Source organism: Phascolarctos cinereus, unplaced genomic scaffold (genome assembly GCF_003287225.1).
Source record: "Phascolarctos cinereus isolate Bilbo 61053 unplaced genomic scaffold, phaCin_HiC Scaffold_2;HRSCAF=192, whole genome shotgun sequence".
Classification (NCBI taxonomy): domain Eukaryota; kingdom Metazoa; phylum Chordata; class Mammalia; order Diprotodontia; family Phascolarctidae; genus Phascolarctos; species Phascolarctos cinereus.
In genome coordinates this window covers 340,572,431-340,591,778 of record NW_027555625.1, presented here as the reverse complement: position 1 = coordinate 340,591,778, position 19,348 = coordinate 340,572,431, and the positions used below count along the sequence as shown (strand labels likewise).

General features: G+C 35.1%; 2 protein-coding genes across 5 annotated transcripts in view; one reads left to right on the top strand and one right to left on the bottom strand.

The window, feature by feature from the left end:
• PYGL (glycogen phosphorylase L) overlaps nucleotides 1-3,988 on the top strand; it is a 55,468-nt gene extending 51,480 nt beyond the window's left edge. For both annotated transcript variants that reach the window (XM_020991277.2, XM_020991276.2), the window contains one exon: nucleotides 3,621-3,988. In XM_020991277.2, coding sequence (XP_020846936.1) covers nucleotides 3,621-3,797 — 177 coding nt within the window. In that variant the 3' untranslated portion in view covers nucleotides 3,798-3,988. The remainder of the gene's footprint in view (nucleotides 1-3,620) is intronic.
• Nucleotides 2,473-19,348, bottom strand: part of ABHD12B (abhydrolase domain containing 12B) — a 58,303-nt gene continuing 41,427 nt past the window's right edge. For 2 of the 3 annotated variants that reach the window (XM_078150349.1, XM_020991284.2), the window contains 4 exons: nucleotides 18,374-18,456; nucleotides 12,584-12,662; nucleotides 6,993-7,111; nucleotides 6,235-6,903 (listed from right to left, as the gene is read on the bottom strand). In XM_078150349.1, coding sequence (XP_078006475.1) covers nucleotides 6,876-6,903; nucleotides 6,993-7,111; nucleotides 12,584-12,662; nucleotides 18,374-18,456 — 309 coding nt within the window. In that variant the 3' untranslated portion in view covers nucleotides 6,235-6,875. Of the gene's footprint in view, nucleotides 2,598-6,234; nucleotides 6,904-6,992; nucleotides 7,112-12,583; nucleotides 12,663-18,373; nucleotides 18,457-19,348 lie in introns of those variants that run through there. The other variant, XR_013484824.1, reaches the window with a different exon arrangement.

Below are 19,348 nucleotides of genomic sequence, written 5' to 3'. Positions count from 1 at the left end.
GTAGGATTATACTCAGTTTTGCTCAGCTGTAAGCCCATATCCTTTATCTTCTGATATGTCATATTCCAGCTCCCTACTCCTTTAAGTCCTTGGCTGCTAAATCATGTGTGATCCTGACTGTGGCTCCTTAATATTTGAATGCTTTCTTTCAGAATCCTTGCAATATTATTTCTCTGAACTGGAAGCTCTGGATTTGGGCTATAATGTTCCTGGGAGTTTTTATTTGGTTTTTTTTTTTCAGGAAGTGACCTGTAGATCCTTTCTATATACAATTTGCACTCTGGTTCTAAGAAGCAGTTTTCTTTTAAAATTTCTTTAAATATGTCTGGGATCTTTTTTTATCATGACTTTTTAGCTAGTTCAATGATTCTTAAATTATCTCTTCAATTTTTTTCAATCTTTGGGCTATGTTTTAATATTTCTTATAGTTTTATGCATTCATTGGCTTTCATTTTGTCCATTCTAATTTTTTTTAAGTTTGTTGCTTTGGCACCTCTTGTGCTAAGTTAATTCCCTTTCCAATTCTTCCACAGCTTTCTTTTTCTGTAGCACTCATTTCATTAATGAAAAGTATTTTTAACTCTTTTTCAACTCTTACTTTATCTCTTCTAGGCATTCTAGTTGAACTTATATCCAAACTCTGTTGTTCTTTCAGGCTTCTCTTGTAGATGTTTTTGAGTCATTCTCTTCTGGGTCTCAGTCTTGAGTTTACCTCTCACGATAATAGCTTTTTATGGTGGGATTCTTTTTCTTCATTTTTTTTTTGCTTATTTTCCCAGCCTATTTCCTAACATCAAATTTGATATTAACACAGGGTCTGGGCAGTTCTGGAAGGAAGGTCTGGGCTTCATCCTATTGCTGTTTCCTTGGTTATTCTAGGATTTTAGGGACAATTCAGGCTGGAAACCTGCAAGCTTTCAGTGCTTCCAAAATCATCTTGCTGTCTCCTGGCCTTTGAACTTTGTAAGTTCCTGACTTGGGTTTGGGTCTGAGCACTAGTTGACTACTGCTGGACTTGGCACCTATTACTTAGCTGGTACAGCGAGTAACAGAATTAAAGGCTCTACATTGGTTTAGGATTCCTGCTATCATGATTTCTTGGTAGGCTCCAGACTAGGCCAGAAGATAAAACTGGGATCCCACTCTATTCCCATAAGCTGCTGCTTATTTCAGAATTTCTCTTCACACACTGCTTAGGGCATGTAGCCACTCTTATAATAGGTACCAAATTTTAAAAAAAAAAAAGGTTTTTCTTGGTCTTTAGAACAAAAGTGTGAGGTATTATGTGTAAAAGCATGCTATTCCTGGGTACAGACCCACCCTGTGTCTGTGATCCAGAACTGGGCAGTGGGTAACAAAGCTACCAGTTGGCATCCATTCCCATTGCAGTGCATGGAATGGATCTGGGACTTCCTCTTTCCCTGATGCATAGCCCCTCCCTAGGCCATGGAGTGCTCCACTTAGTTGCTGTTGGCTGACCCATCCCAAGTTTCTGCAGACCTCTTACCATATCTCCCTATGTTGACCTAGGCTTGACTCACCCTGACTTTTTCTTCAATTTCCTTATCAGAATTCAGCATTTTCTAGATGTCTTTGGAGAAGTTTTGAGGAGCTCACTGCTCCTCAAATCGCTTCTTGATATTCCATCACCTTAGCACCAACTCCATGAAATGTAAATAACTAACTTTTTGTGGTCGGAGTGTCAAACTTTCTAAAATGATATTTCATACATTTGACCTAGTTTTAAAATAGCAATTTTTTGTGGTGAATGTATATAGTTTAGTGTTAATGTATAAATACATAAAACGTTCCTCCAAATTGCTAAAAGATAACCATTTATATTGGCAGAGTATATCTTTGTAACGAGATTTGTAGAGTATTAGCTAGATGGTTCACTTGTGTTACACCCAGTAAAGTAAAATGAGAAAATATTGGCTCAGTCTTGGTATATCCATGAACATTTATGTACCTGGGAGGTAATATTTCATATAAGATACTTTGATTCATAGATTTAGAGTTAGAGGGAATTGTAAAGGCCATTAGTCAATTAAATTTTCAATAAATAAACATTTATTAAGTACCTACTGTGTTCCAGGAACTGTGCTAAGTGCTAGGGATACAAATCAATAAGAAGACAGTCTCTGCCCTCACAGAGCTTACAGTCTAATGGGGGAAGATGAGACACAAAAGGAAGCAAAATAGCTGGTGAGAAAGGAAGACTTGACTGGAAAATCCTGAGCCCTTTATAAATGGAGGCTTTGGGAGGAGTTTTTTACACTGAACTCCAATCCTGGAATCAGAGAAGAGATGCAATTGAGGGTGGGTTGAGTATCCAAGCTAAATCATTCTCCATGATGATGAGATTTCTGATGATGAGCTTATCCTGGTCAAAATCAGAGGGACTGGTGAGAATGTGACATCCAACTCCATTGTTTTACTGGTAGGAGTAGGAGTTGGAAAAGATTAAGTGACTTGCCCAGGGTTAGCTAGTAAGTACCTGAAGCAAGATTTAAACTTGGGTCTTCCTGAATCCAGGGCCAGGACACTTGCCACTTTCTTGGCCCTGCTGCTATGGTCTGGCCTCTCTGCTATGAAATCTGCAGAGAAGAGAATGGCAGAAGCTGAGAAGATCAGTTTTCACTTCCAATATTAGTGTTCTGTCTGTACCCCACTTTCAAAATATACTGAGAATGGAATAAACCCATCCAACTCCACACTTACCTCCCTATCAATATTCAGATTTACAATAAATTGCGCATTTGTATTCTTCATCATTTAGAATACATCGGTAATCTAAAAGTTACTTCACAACTGAAATTAAATTGTTACCCCCTTTCTGTCTTTATAATGTGACAGGCATTGTCAGATGTTCAATAAATTTTGATTAATCATTTTGAAGTTGCCAGGATTTCCAGAAAGCATATGTTACCATCCTAAACTAGGAAGTAGCAGCTTTGTTAATTACAAATTCAAACATATGAATTCAGTACAGCAGGTAAATATTCTTAAAAATACAAACTTAGAGGGCCTCCAATCTTATAAGAAGTAATGACTACTGAAGCAAAGGTACTTCAGAGCTATTGATTTTTAAAATTAATATTTCTGGTCTCCGGGGAAATATAATCTAGAGTTTCAGTAAGCAAATGACATACTATCTAGTTTCTCAAACCTATTGTTAGTTTTGTTGTTAGTCGATTAGTTGTAATTTTCTGTAACTTAAGGAGGAAAGGGAAGGGAATAAGCACCTACTAAGTACCAGGGACTGTGCTAAGTGCTTTACAAGTATTATCTTATTTGGTCCTTACAACAACCTTCGGACATAGGTGTTGGGGTTTTCCCTCATTTTACAGTTGAGGAAACTGAGGCAAACAGACATTCAATGACTTGCTCAGGGTCACACAGCTACTAAGTATCTGAGGCTAGATTCAAACTCAGGTCTTTCTGACTCCAGGCCCTGATGCCACTGGGCCACCTAACTGCCTATTTATAATTTTCTGAAATGTAAGAAAATTATGCTGTCATTGTTTTCTGTGAGATTTTAAGGTAAATCAAATTTGTCAAATGTTCCCCAAGTGAATAGGAGAACAGAGTACAATAATGCTATATTTTTTTGTTTACAGAATTCAAAAGAGTGGACTAGAATGGTAGTGAAAAACATAGCTGCCTCAGGAAAATTCTCAAGTGACCGAACAATTAAGGAATATGCTAAGGACATCTGGAGTATGGAACCTTCAGACCTGAAGATTCCTCTACCTAATGAACCTAGAGAGATGTTGAATAAAGAAAATGGTAAATGAATCAATGAGATGGAATTCTGAACAATCTGGGATGGGGAGGAGGGGAGAAGTAGCCAAATATTTTATTGTACCTAAGTATATTTTGCAATATTCCTTTCTTTAAAAATAAAACTGTAGTAAGTAGTTCTAATTATGTTTTGGAAGAAAAATGTCTATCTATTGGGATTGAATAAAGAGCTAAGTTCAAAGAACTTAAGTTTAAGAGAATTTAAATACTACTAAGCTAGCCAATTATTTTATAAGATTAAGTGGTGATCTACTGCCATTACCAAAGCTGATCAGACAGAAAAATACTCAGATTTTTAATGTAATACAAATGTGTCAAATTAATGAAAATATAATCATTTTCTTAAATTGGAAACTCTTTAACATTATCTCTGGATACAAACCAGGAGGTACTTTATATAAAAAGCTATTCAGAATTCTTGATATAACCATCTAACATTATCAAACAATTAATCAATAGACATTTATTAAACACCTGCTATGTGCCTGGCACTGTAGTAAGTGCTGGGTTTATGAAAAGAGGCAAAAGACAGTCTTTGCTCTAAAGGAATTTACAACCTGATGGGCAAGACAGCTTGCAAACAAATATATGCAAAGTAAAGTATATATGTAAGCATGACATTAAAGAGTGATGGGTGGTGAAAGTGATCCCAGGCTGAGGCCTGGCTGAGCATAATTGGTGGCATGATAAGGGGGGCTTAGGATGAATGTACCTTAAAGATCATCTGCTATATTGTTTTCTTCTTTTCCATCTTGGCCAATCTGGTAGGTGTGAGGTAGAACTTCAAAGATGCTTTGGTATGCATCTCTCTTAGTAATTTGGAGCATTTTTTTCATGTGATTGTTGATAGCTTGGATTTTTTTTTTCTTGAAAACTGTCTTACACAATTTATCTACTTAAGAATGACCCTTAGTCTTATAAATTTATGTCAGATCCGTATATATCTTTGAGACCTTTATCAGAGAAACTTATTAAAATTATCTGTTACCTACTTTACTTCTGATTTTGACATTAAATTTACTTCTGCAAAAACTTTTAGTTTTATATAATCAAAATTGTCCATTTTATCCTGTGGGATTCTGCTACTTTTTTGGTCACCCAATCTTTCCCCTATCCATAGATCTGAAAGTAATTTCTTCTTTAGTCCTCTAATTTATTTTATGAGTTGACCTTCTGTACCTAGGTCATGTATACATTTGGAGCTTATCTTGGTGTATGGCAAGAAAAGCTGCCCAGTTTTCCCAGTAGATTTTGTCCAATAATGAGTCTTTTCCCTAGTAACTGGGCTCTTGGGATTCATGTAAACATTATGCTGCCAGGTTTGTTTGCGTCTGTACACTGTGTACCTAATCTGTTCCAATGATTGACCTTTCTTTTTTTAAACCAGTACAAAATCATTTAATGATTACTGTTTTATAATACAGTTTAAGATCAGGTACTGATAAGACTTATTTCCCACTCTTTTTCATTTTTACTCTTGAAATTCATGAACTTTTCCTCCTCCATATGAATTATTTTTTTCTGCCCCTTTAAAATATTCTTTTGGGAGTTTAATTGGCACAGGACTGAATAAATTAGATTATCTAGTATTATCATCTTTATTACATTGGCATGACCTACTCTTGAGTAATTAAAGCTTCTCTAGGTCTGTCTTTATTTCTGCAAAAGGTGTTTTACAGTGAGATTTATATAATTCTGGGGTGTATCTTGAAAGATACACTCCTCAGGATTTCATTGTTTCTGCAATTATTTTGTGTGGAATTCTCTTTAAAGCTCTTCCTGCTGAGTTTTATAGATTAAATATATAGAAATAAAGAGTATTTATGTGGATTTGTCTTATACCCTTGTGTTGTTTGTGCTTCATTCTTGAAGAGGACCATGACATCAGGGAGGTGATGACATGACTTGCAATTAAATTGGATTTGAGTGAGGGACAGCTGTGCAAAGTCACCAGCCTCACTTTCACCTCCAGAGCCATCTGGGTCCAGTGGCCAGATATAGACCAATACAACTGAAGGTGGCCCAGGATACAGTGGGAGACCTTGGCCTTTTTGAGCTAAACTCTTTTCTAGTTCTCACTTTGAGTGAGGCAGCCCCCACTTAATGAATAGGCCTCTCTAAGAAGTGAGTATAGGGATGGCCCCTTTAATTTAAAAAAAAAAGTCAAACTGGGAGGGAGAGACACTCAGAGTTCATAGCCAAAAGAAAAACAAGAATTCCTGATGAAAGGCCAGAGCTGAATAGAAACTTTGCCATAAAACACAAGATTCAAGAGAAATATTAAAAGGTAAACATGAAAGAGTAATTATAAGGGTCTCAATAAAGTTACTGTTTACATTCCTATGCGGGAAGATAATACATGTAACTCCTGAGAACTTTATCATTATTATGGTATCTCCAGAGAGTGAACTGATGAATTCTGAGTGCAAATTGAAGTATAATTTTTTCATTTTATTTTTCTTGCTTTTTTTGAAATAAGGATAATATGGAAATATGTTTTGCACAACTTCACACGTATAATTGATATCACATTGCTTGCATTCTCAGGTGGTAGGGAAGGGTTGGGAGGGAAGGAGAAAATTCGGAGCTCAAAATTTAAAAAGAATGTTAAATAAATAATAATTTTTTTAAAAAGTAGACTAGAACTAGATTGTAAATTACTTTAAATGGCCAGTCGAAGAGGCAGTTGGGAAATACTGAAGATTTCCTGAGTAGGGGACATGATCAATCTTGTTGGTAGATGACTGAACCCAAGTCTTCAAGTTACCTGTTAAAGTGCTATTTCCATTAGATTATGCTGTTTCTTCCCATCTTAAATAAAATTCCACTCTATAAAGAACAGTATTACTTGGAGGCTTAAGTGAATTTCATACAAAAGCTCTTGAGCCAATTTAAGACACTGTGGAAACTGTAGCAATATTTTTCATTGTTTGTTGTGTTGAATATATGTGAATTAGTGTATAGGCATATGAGTCACTTACTCCAGCTCATCTACATAAGCTTTGGACTTTTAATGCAGGGAGTTTGCAAATCTTGGCTATCCTCTTCATGGTGAAATTTGCTCTGGTTATTCATGCCCATTGCTCTCTCAAGAAATCTCTGAAGAAAGAGTACACATGTTAGCTTGCTTATTCTTCATGTACTCAGTTTCCGTTGATAGAAAAATGTTTAAAGCAGTTGATTCTCACCTCACAATTATTGCCAACCTGGGATCTTTGCATATGAAATTATGTTGGAAACCAGGAGGAAAAATAACCATCTTCACTCTTTCTTTGTTTTTGTATGCATTATGGGCAATCTCATACACCTGTAAGGGTAGAGAATAAAAATCTTAAAGGAGTAAGATCAACCTTTGAGTCTGAATTAAATATTTTCTAAAACAAAATTCACTGAGTGTTTTTCTTGCTTAAAAAAGAAAGACTATTAATTAGTTCAGATTAACTAATAAGATGAACTTAAAGTTGGGGAACACAATGATTCTACCACATTCCTAATTAATATCATGGCAACTAAGTAGAAGCATCTCAAAGAAACTTCCTCCTTGTCCCACCTATACCTAGTGGTGAAAACAAGTTTTCCGATTTAGAAAACTGTGGATGTGGTGCATCATGCTTGACTATACATGGTATATTCAAAGACAAACACACCAAACTCCCTGACCTCTTCCCCCACCCTCACCCTTCAGGCTATTACTGATTGTCCCACAAATTTTCTCTCATCAAGTTCAGGGAAGTCTAGTCAGTATATTCTTGAATATTCTCAAAAAAATTACAAAAATTCTTTCTCTGCCTCAGTCCTATATCCAAAATTAAATCAGATAAAACTTTAACTTCCCCTATTTCAGTCTCAAAATACAAACTTAGTTATTTAATAAACATATATAAACATTTAAATGAGGTATAGGCTACAAATACTGTTCACTAGAAGTCCTCTCAGTCATCTATTGCCTCAGCTCAGCTCTAATCAATTCCCCTCCTATAGCCCTCTCTTCTATCCTTTTTACTAGCCCAGAAAGAGAAAATCTTTCTGTCATGTAGTTCCTTGACTATCCTTTAAGCCTATTCTTCAGAGTTCCTCCTTAGTTATATGTTGTGGCCAGTCCACACCCATTATTGGCTTCTTCACTGCACTCTGTGTGATTCTCATCTTCAGTTCTTCAGAGGCAGTATCATTCCATAAGCAATATGATCTCCTTGCATTTTCTGGTTGGTCTCCAACCTCCAGTAAAAGTGGGAGGAGGAGAGCTGGACATATTAACATCATATCCCTCATTTATCCTCAGGAGGAAGAGCAGAAGCACCATTTCATTAAAATAGTCTCTTACAGCTGAGATGATGGAAGAAGGTATCATTCTATCACATTTCCAGACTAGTCTCTTGCTTTGGGAGAGGGAGAATATTGCCGCTCCTTCTGCTTCAAGTCTTGTTCCCACATTTCAACTGCCCAAGACTCTCAAAAGACCCCCACCCCTGAGATCATAATACTATTGACTTTGAAAATCTCTAAATTTTTATTTAGTGATTAACAAACCCCTAATTTGTATATGCTCTGTATCCCAATAATTCTGAAACCCAGTATGTCATCACCCAACCTCATTCCCCATCCCCTGCTGCCTTGGTTCCGTATTCCCACTCTCTTTAACCCACCCCTCTCCAAAGACCCACTCTAAAGCTACCCATCCCTTTCACTGTGCTCTCTGGAATGTTCATTCCACAAGAAGCAAACTTATGTTCAGCTTAATTTTTTTCCTTTCTGACTCCTTCCTTCTTCTGGGTCTCACTGAGACCTGGCTCCCTCCTTGATGATATAGCACCCGAGCCACTGTTTGTCTGCTAAACTTCCACTCATTCACCTGACTCACTGGTTGAGGTGAAGGAGTTTGAGTACTCCTTGCTCCCCTTTGCCTCTTCCAGGTTCTCTCCCAACCATCATCACTCAGTAACCTCTCCTCCTTTGAGGTTCATGCAGTCACATACATAGCCCAATCAAAACCTTAATGAATGTTGTCTACAGATGTCCAGGTTGCTCTCCCCCTTCCTTTCCTCAATAAATTCAGTACCTGGCTCACAATATTTGTACCCTCCATAACTCCTGCCTTCATACTAGGGGACTTCAATATACATACTGATATTCACTCACTCTAACCTCCCAGTTCACTAACTTTCTCTTTTCCCATGACTTATTCTTTGGCCCTACCTCAGCCACACATAAAGATGATCCTACCTTGACATAAAATACACCACCTTCACGTTCAAGAAATCTAATATTCCTCTATCTGATTAAAATACATTATATTTCTATCTCTCCCTCTACCTTTCAATAGTAAACCCTGCTCTTTATCCACATGGTGACCTCTGATACTTTGACCCCTTAGATCACTCCCACCCCTGCACTCCACACTTTCCTCCTTTATACAATTTGACCCCTTGGTGAACCAGTTCATCTCTATACTGTCCTCTTTTCTTGAGTTACTTAGCCTTCCATCATATTTTCAATTGTGCCTTGAATCTGTCCTACAAATATAATATCAAACACAGTTGGAGAAAATTACACACCTGTCTTGACTGAGTCCACTATAAATTTATATTATATAACCTCAAATGAGCCCTCACTGCTACTAGGCAATCCTTTCACACCTCCCTAATTAACTCACTATTCCACTCATCACAGCAACTCTTCCATACTTTTTTATTCCTTTTCAAACCTCCCATAGCTCCCCTTACTCCATTCTGTCAACTGAGAATTTTGTTTCGTGTTTTACTGGGAAACAAAAATTAAGGCCATTCTTCAAAAGCTCCCTCTTTCTCTTTAATTCATATCACCCAGATGCCTTCTGCCACTATTTCCTCCTTCATCTCTATCTCAAATTATGAAGTTGTGCTTCTTTTTGCCAAGGCAAACTCCTTTACATGTATAATTAATCCCATTCCATCCCACCTCTTCCAATAGATTACCCTCTCTATCATTCCACTCTCTCACTTATCTTCAAATTCTCCCTAACTGGCTGCTTCCTTAATGCCTACAAAGGAGATAGCTAGATAGCACAATGTGTGTTGGGCCTGGAGTCAGTAAGACCTGAGTTCAAACCCAGTCTCAGATATTTACTATCTCTAGGCAAGTCACTTAACCCACCTGCCTCAGTTTTTGTAAAATGGAACTAATAACAGTACCTATCTTGCAAGGTTGTTGTGAGAATAAAAATGAGTTAATATTTGTAAAAGCACTTAGCACAGTACCTGGTTCATAGTAGGTGCTATCTAAATGCTTGTTTCCTCTCCTTCCTACCAATATGCCCATGTCTCCCTCATCTTCACAAAGCCTTCATTTGATTTTTCATCTTGTTACTCATGCATTTTTGGCTAAACTCCTTTAGAAGGCCATCTATAATAGGCATTTCCACTCCCTCTACTCTCACTCTCTTCATAACTCTCTATATTCTGGCTTCCAAACTGTCATTCAACTGAGACTATTTTTCTCCAAAAGTTGCCAATATCTCCTAATTTCCAAATCCAATGGCCTTTTTCTCAATCTTTATCCTTCTTGACCTTTCTGCCGCTTTTGACACTGTCAATCAAATTCTTCTCCTTGATATTCTCTTCCCTCTTAAGTTTTTGGGACACTTCTTTCTCATGGTTCTCTTCTTACCAAAAGGATCTGACTGATCCTTTTCAGTCTCCTTTGCAGAATCTTCATCCAGCCTGTTAACTATGGGTATCTCAAAAGGCTGTGTCCTACACTTTCTTCCCTTCCCTTCTCCCTGAATACTATATTCACTTGGTGATTCCATCAGTTCTTATGGATGCAATTATCACCTCCATGCTGATGTTTCCCACATTTGCTTACCCAGGCCTAACCTCTCTGCTGACCTTCAGTCTTGTATCTTCAACTACCTATGAGAATCCTGTAATGGATACCTGTAGCCATCCTAAACATAACATGCAAAATAGAACTCATTATATTTCAACTTAAACCCTCTACCCCCTTCCCAACTTCCCTATTATGGTAAAGGACATCACTATCCTTCTAATTCCCTGGTTCACAAACTATGCTCCATCTCAGTCCTCACTCTCCCTTGCCACCCATAGACAATCTGTTGCCAAGGCCTGTTGCTTTCACCTTTGTAACATCTCTCAAATATGTCTCTTCAGAATGACTGAACTATGCTTTCATATTATGCTTGTAGTTAATTAAAGAGCTAAAGGTATAAAGCTATACCATTATCAAGGATGTCTTCAATTGGCGAATGGGTTACTCATAAAGAAATTATATACTCAGGAGAGTAGGCATATATGTTAGTAGTTACTGATTTTCTCTTGATTGCCTTTTTTCATTATTAAGAATGTCAAAGATGTTTTCCCTATGCCTTTGGTATCTTCTCCTTCCTGAGACACTTTGTATATCAATCTCTCCATGCTCTCACAGTTGTAATGCCTCCAGAATGAATATCCCCCATGTATACTTGGTCCAGTCTAGCTGCTTTCCCCATCTTTGTTCCATCTTATTCCCATTTTTACCTCCTCTATAAGAACTTGAAGAGTTCAGCATATTTGGTTTTTTTTAATGTGTGTTCCAATGATTTTTGTAAATCTTTTCCATTTTTCTTTTGTTTGTAGGCTTTATTTTTCCATTCTTCTCTTAGGGATGACTTTGCTTGGTTGGACACATTGGCAAGCTTTCTTTAAACTAGTTTTACCTTCCAATCCCTCTGCTTTATGAGGTGATATTTATAATAACTTACTATCATACTTTTTTAATAAGATTTTACAGGCAAGTTCATAATCTAACCTGTCATTTTTTTTCTGTTTGCTATCAGATGTTTGCTGATCAAGGAACTTTCCAAGCTCTTTGGATCTTGTTGTAGCCATTAAATTTGCAATAGATTACTTTCTGAATGAAATTATTAGCGTGAATAGCCTTTATCTTCTCCAGAAAATAGTTCCTCTTTGTTTGTTTGCCTAATGTAAGGCATTTATGTATATATATTTGAGGCTATAGATTTTACTGCTGATACTTTTTTTAGACTTTGTATTCTGTTACTTGGGGGGGAGGGGTATCTTCCCTTCTTTTCTTTTTTCTTTGTAGCTAATTTTTGTAGTATTTAATTTAGGTGATATACTTAGTTTTCTGTCCCCCACATTATTTATTTATAATTTAAAACCCTTTTGATTAGATTTTCAAGACAACCGGCAAATATTTTCTTAACATTTAAATATATACTTAACCAGAATTTCTCCAACTCTGACAAAAAAAATCAGTCATCCTTGTATTATAAATCATGATCCAGAAATACAAATCCCATTCGCAGACAACACCTTCTTAATCAAGTAGCTGTTTCCCAAATTCATTTTTCTTTTTTGTATCTTTACCTTCAGTGAGCAACAGTTAAGAAAATGCAGCCTGTGCCCCTATGATTTTCAATTTCTTGCCTGAGATTTCATAATTGTTAGCAGTAATTTTTAGGCTCCTATTTTTTTCTCATATTTATTTGATGATGTTTTCAATGTCACCACTTGTACACAAGTCATCAGTGGAAATATGCTACAATATATTTATATCCACCATGCGTTTCTCTAATGCATTACAATCATCACCTCTATCCACAATCAGGGAGAGAGAAAAATTAATACACTGACACCTCCTAAAATATCATAAACTCCCATTTATGCTGTAAAACAAAGTAATTCTTTAAGTGAATACAGACTAAATGAGAGAATAGCAAGATATGTTATTAATTTTATTCAAAGCATTTACTGAAGTATAACTTTAAAATAATAATTACCTTTTGGCCTATTTCTAAAGGCACAGTCTTGTCATCCTCTGCATGTAAGATCAGAAGAGGTGAGGATAAGAACTTAACACTAGGAGAGAAGGAGAAAAAATACGTTAAGCTAAAGAACTATATAAGGATTTTTGCTCTTGCAAACTAATTCTTTTATCTTTCTTCCATCTGGACTTTATGCCCAATCAATGATGAACACCATTTCATAATCACATCTTCTAGTTTTTGCCTTACTTAATACAGGGCCATTGAACCAAATTTTCTCTTTTCATTCATCTATCAAAAAATTAAAGAATTCAAGGAAGATTCCATTGGAAGAGAGACTTCAAGACTGCTCATGCTGTAAAAAATAAAAAGACTTCTTTTGATGAGGGACAATGAACACAATAGGATTTTGTATTCTCTTTGCCCTGCTCAGTTGTGTGACTACAGATATAGTCTGCTGTAGAAGATACAAGATACTCCAATAAATGCATAGTCCAGGCTCCTAATGATTTTATGCATATAACAAGAAGACATATGGGTCAAATTTTGCTTGTTTTTATAGTTGCCTTTTTATTTTAAATGATGTTACCTGTACTGTTTTTCATTCTCTTGGAATCTTCTTCTTTTTAAGACATGTTGAAAATCATTCTTTGAGTAACATTAAAAGTTGTGTCACATCTGACATGGCTTTTTATGCATTGGTTCAAATCCATCCACTCTTCCCAAGTTCTTCTGCAGTGCTACTTCCTCATACATTGTACTGAGGATAAGAATAGATAGCTACAGAAATGTTAGCATATCTATTCCTCTCTCATTTACAAATGCTTTTCAGATGATTTCACTGATTTGGGTGTTATGTCAAGCATTCTGAAAATTCACTTTGCCCTCCGTTGATTTCTGAGGTGAAATTGTGTGATTTTTAAGCTTCTTATTCTATATTATATAGCAAATAAGCTTGTATCCTAAATTATTGCTTTCTTTGGCTTATGTGACTCCTCGGCAAGGAGATCAAGAGTTTGTTAAAGATCAAGAATTGTTGAAGCAGCTTCCATGTTCATTAGACTTTCTTGCTATATAGCGATTGTTCTTAAAATAGCAATAATCAGAGTCACTGTCTTTATTTTTATGTTACCAATTTTTCACACATCATCTTCTTTAAACAGGACTTACCGAAGCTCTTATAACTGAATGCATTATCTCCAATTTTTTATCTGATTTGACATAAACAGTTTATCATAAAATGATCGCCCATTTAGTAACAAGTCCATTTCTACTAAGATATAGGTGATATTTCTTGTGATGATATTTCATCATGCTTGGTAACTTACAAATATCTAACTGACAAAATTTTCATTGTATACGTGTAAAAGGATACTGAGCAATCTACAAATTTGTTTCATTTCTTAAATCAGTACTGTTTTCCAAGTCTTTTAATGTCCTTCTCTCCCCGCCCCCCGACCATGGGCTTTTTGTAATGAAGAATCAAAGTATATGATGATTTGCTTTGGAACTAGATCCAAAATCAAGTTCTTCATAGAATCTCTGTCCTTCAATATCTTCTGCAATAAATGCTAGTGGAAAACTACAATTTTCTTTCTAGTGATCCTTTTGCCTATGCTAATCATGAGCAAACAGAGATAAAATCTCAGAGTTGGAAGGCACCTCTGAGGCCATCTAATTCAATCTACATTGGGAAAAGGGTCCCCCATGTACCTCCTTTTTACTTTTGGATAGTTCTAATTCTCAGGAAGTTTTTCTTAATTCAAGTCTGAATCTTCCATTTTACAACTTCTACCCATTACTCCTCACTCTACCATCTGTGCCCAACCAAAACAATTGTAATCCCTCTTCCAAATGATAGCCCTTCAAATACTGCTATCATGTTGCCCTTAGGTGTACCTTTCTCTTGACTAAACATTTCTAATTGATGCTCGTGCAGTATGATCTCAAGCCTCTTTACCTTTCTGGTTGCCCTTCACAGGAAGCCCTCTAACATATCAGTGTCCATTCTAATATAGTTTTTATAATGCACAGAGCTGAATACAATACCCCTGATGAGGTCTAACTAGGGCAACTAAGATGAAAAACAGGTCAAGAAGAGATCATTTAAGAGTCATTGGAATAATAATTTTAAGAACTGGACAGTATATTCCAAGAAAATGTAAATGAAACTGACTCAGATCTCAGATATTAGAAGACAGAAGCAGCAAGGTGATACAGTGGATAGAAAACAAGGACTGGAGTCAGGAAAACCTAAATTCAAATCTGGCCTCAGACACTTACTGTGTTACCGTGAGCAATAACTTAACCCTTTTGCCTCAGTTTCCTCATCTATAAAATGAGCTGGAGAAGGAAATGGCAAACCACTCCAATATCTTTGCCAACAAAACCCCAAATCTGGTCACAAAGAGTCAGACACAACTGAAATGACTGAACATCAGCAAAAAATTAGAAGATAGAATCCACCCATCACCTCCTAAAAATAAAAGATAAAGTCTCAGATTTCATAACCAAAAGTCTAATCTTACATATCAAAACAAGAATACTGCAAGCATCTAGAAAGAAGTAGTTTAAATACTAAAGGAACATAGAAGACGTGGCAACTTCTACTACAAATGAGAGATCTTGGAATATAGCATTCCACAAGGCAAAAGATACAGGCTTACAATCAAAAGTAACATACCCTGTTAAGCTTAGTCTCCTATGGGAGATAGTGGAGAGGAAATAGAACATATTCAAACATTTCTGAGGAAAAGACCAGAGCTGAGAAGGAACTATGGAATTCAAAGATAAGCATCAAGAGAAACCTAGAAAAGTACATTAATCTGTGCAGATGGAAGGGGCTATTTGATGATGTAGTACTAATACTCTAATGAAAGAAAAGAAAAAAGTGTGCCTTCCAGACCTTTAAAGACTTCAAAGGATATTGAGGGATTTCAAAGAAAAAGGAAAGAAAAGAAAAGAAAAGAAAAGAAAAGAAAAGAAAAGAAAAAAAGAAAAGAAAAGAAAAGAAAAGAAAAGAAAAGAAAAGAAAAGAAAAGAAAAAAGAAAAGAAAAGAAAAGAGAAAAAAAGAATGGACCTGAGAGTGGATTGGTTCTATTCTAAGGGTTTTAAAAGGGGAGAGATAAGGAAGAGTAAAAGAAATACACTAGTATAGAAAGGAGGAAGAAGAGAGTTGCTAATTTTCATAAGTAGGGTATGTGAGAAGACTATAAAAACACGGAGGAAGGGGCTTGGGTATCAAATGGACCTCACTCTTCTCTTTAATGGACATAGGAGGGTTGAACAAACACATAATTTAGTAAAGAAATACATCAAATCCAAAAGTGAAAAAAGCATGGATTAAGAAGATGGATAATACTGAATGAGAATAATCACAAGCACAACAAACTTCGGGATTCTGATTAAAGGGGGAAAATAAAGAGCTAGAATCTAATAAGTTGCTCATCAGTTGGGGAACAGCTTAACAAATTGTAGCATATGAATGTAATAGAATATTATTGCTTTATATGGAATGATAATGACTATTTTAGAGTATACCAGATTATATGAACTAATGCAGAGTAAAGTAAGTAGAACCAGAACAGTTTATACAAGGACGCCAACATTTTGAAGGAGAAAAAAAAAACTTTGAAAGGCTTAAGAACTCTGATCAAAGCAATGATCAACAATGTCTCTATAGGACCAATGATGAAGCATGGTACTGTCTTGTTAACTGAGATCTAATGGACTCAAGGCATAACAAAACAGAAAAATTTTTATACACGAGCAATATGTAGATTTATTTTTGCTTGACTATGCTTAATTGTTACATTTTGTCACCTTTCTCTTGATTTTTAATTTAGTGAGGGTAGAGAAAGGGATGGGTAGCAATACCAAAAAAAATAAATAAAGAGGGTCATTAAAACACTTTTAAATGCAGAGAAAAGAACAGAAGAAAGTACAGGTGATCAGAATAGTTTTAAAAGTAATGTAGAAATATACTTTCCTTAAAAATAAAGGATATGAAATAGAGATTTGCTGTTTTATATACAGTTCTTATTTGGTGTTATGTTATTTATATGGAAGTGATTTTTTTTTGTCTTTGAGTTCAAAGTTTATATTTCAGTGAAACAATCCATAGCCTCAAGGATCTTAAATTATACCAGAGTGATTTCAAATCTTACTGCACATAATATGGTGTCAAGCATATATAAGGTGCATAATAAATGTTTATTGACTTGATTTTTCACAAATAGGCTTCAGAATTCTCATCTTTCAGTCAAGTAATCCATACTATCATTTATTCCCTAACAGTACAGCAGGATAGAAAGCAGTCTGGCAGAAATTTAGATCAACACTTTACATCATATTCCACAATATGATCCAAATATATATGATATTGTTACAGGTCATATAATAAAAAATAAGAAGAAGAAAAGCATATCCTATCCCTCTTACAGCTATGAGTAAGAGATTTATTCTTTATTAAAGAAGGGGCAGAGGTAATTATAATAGATAAAATAGATAACTTTGATTATATGAAACTGAAAATCTTCTGCACATGCAAAATTAATGTACCTAGGATAAGAAAGGAAAGTGATTGAATGGGGAAAAAAATCTTGCATAACATTTCTCTAAAAAGCTTTTGGTATCTAAGATATAGACACAATGAATATATATGCATATATGTATATATGTGTATGTATATCACTAATAGTCAGTTCCTAATACATAAGTGGTCAAAGACTGTGAACAAAGACTATGAAATTCTCAAAATAAGAATTATAAAAATTAACAGCCACATGAAAGAATTCTCTGAAGCTCTAATAAGAAAAATTCAAATCAAAACAACCCTGAGGTTTAATTTCATGTCCTGCAAAATAACAAAGATAACAAAAATGGCAATAGTCAATGTTGGAGGGGTTGTGGTATAATAGGCACACTGGTGCATTGTTGGTGGAGTTATGAATTGTAAATCACTTTGCAAAGCAATTTGAAATCATATAAAATAGCTAAAATGTCTATACCCTTTGACCTAGAGTTTTATACACCAACAAAGCCATTGATGAGAAGCATCCATATACAACAATACATTATTGCATATATTTTTGTGATAGCAAAAATTTGACAATGAAGCACATGACTATCAATTGGGGGAAAAACTAAGCATATTATGGTATATAAATGTAACAGAATACTACTGAGCTGCAAGAAATTTTGTATGTGATAAATACAGAGAAACATGGAAAAATCTGCATAAACTGATATAATTGAGTAATCAGAGCCAAGAAAATAATATGCCCAGTGACTACAACAACATAAATACAAAGAACAATCTTACACAAAAAATCAAATGCAAATATTGCAAAATTATAAAATTAAAGCAAGAGCCAAGAGATAAGAGAGGACACTCTGAACCCACCCATTCAAGAAGGTAAGAGGTCCACAATATTGCCCAATGCACATATTTTCAAGACTTTTTCGATAATTAAATTAGCTGTTCTGATTTTTTATTCTTTTTTTCTTTTTAAAAAATTTTGTAATTAAAAACTACTATTTTTATGAGATGGTTCCTGAGGAGGGAAAATGTCCTGCAAAATTACAAAGATAACAAAAAATGGCAATAGTCAATGTTGGAGGAGTTGTGGTATAATAGGCACACTAGGGTAGTGTTGGTGGAGTTATGAATTGTAAAATCATTTTGCAAAGCAATTTGAAATTAAAAGGAAAAGAATAATGATATAAGAAAAAGACATTACTAAAAACTTACTTCAAAAAACACTATAGCAGGTATAGAAATGAAGAAAATGTATTAGTCTTACTTCTCATCATTAGGGAAGACAATTTTGTCTACTGTCAGTGCATCCAGAAACAAACGTACAAATCCTGGGAGTTTATGGTACATCTGTTTTAAGAGAAGAAGAATTAATGTTTTCTATGACAGAAATTTCATTATTTTATTTCCCCTTTTTGAACTATGATGATTTGAAGAACCTACTCTTAAATAGCAATGCTATATTTCTCCCACAAATATTCTTAGCCAAAAGTTAAAGAACAGGGAATTCTGGTTATTCAAGTATTATTGTGGTTAACAGGCATCATAGATAGATGATCAATTCTCAAGGAATCATAATTTTTTTAAAAAATATAAACCAAATAGTGTAATTTAATCTTTGAATAGAAAATGATTTTAAGATCTTATAGTGACTTTAAGTCATAACAAACATCAATTATCATCACAGTACAAGATATGACAAAATATGTCAGTTAAAAAAATGCCAGGTAAACTGGCTTCATTTTATAAAAAACAAAAACAAACAAAAAACATTTAATTGTTCTTTTTTCACATAATTGCCACTTTCCAATGGCTTGCCAGAGGTTCCCCAAATCAAATCTTTACATGGAACAAATACAATCAAACAAACAAGTATTGCCCATGTCTAAAAATGAATGTCCATGCCCTCCCTTCTAAAAGGCAAGAGGTATGCTTCATCATCTGTCCTCTGAAGTTACAATGTCTCTCTGTTTTCACTTTCTCTCTTTCATAGTATGAACTGGCTGATTCTATCTAGAACCTTATCAAAAGTGTGTATAACCTCCTTCAATATTTCCAAATAGATTTAGAATTTAGGATATGTCTTTAATAAATGCAAAATGGAAATGAAAGAGCTGTTCCTGGACTTATCTATACAGAGGTCTATTCATTTAGATAAATATGAGGTTTGTTTTCCTATTAAGGGAAAAAATTCTGACCTGCAAATTTAAATACCTAACATCTATAGATGTGTTAGTTAAAA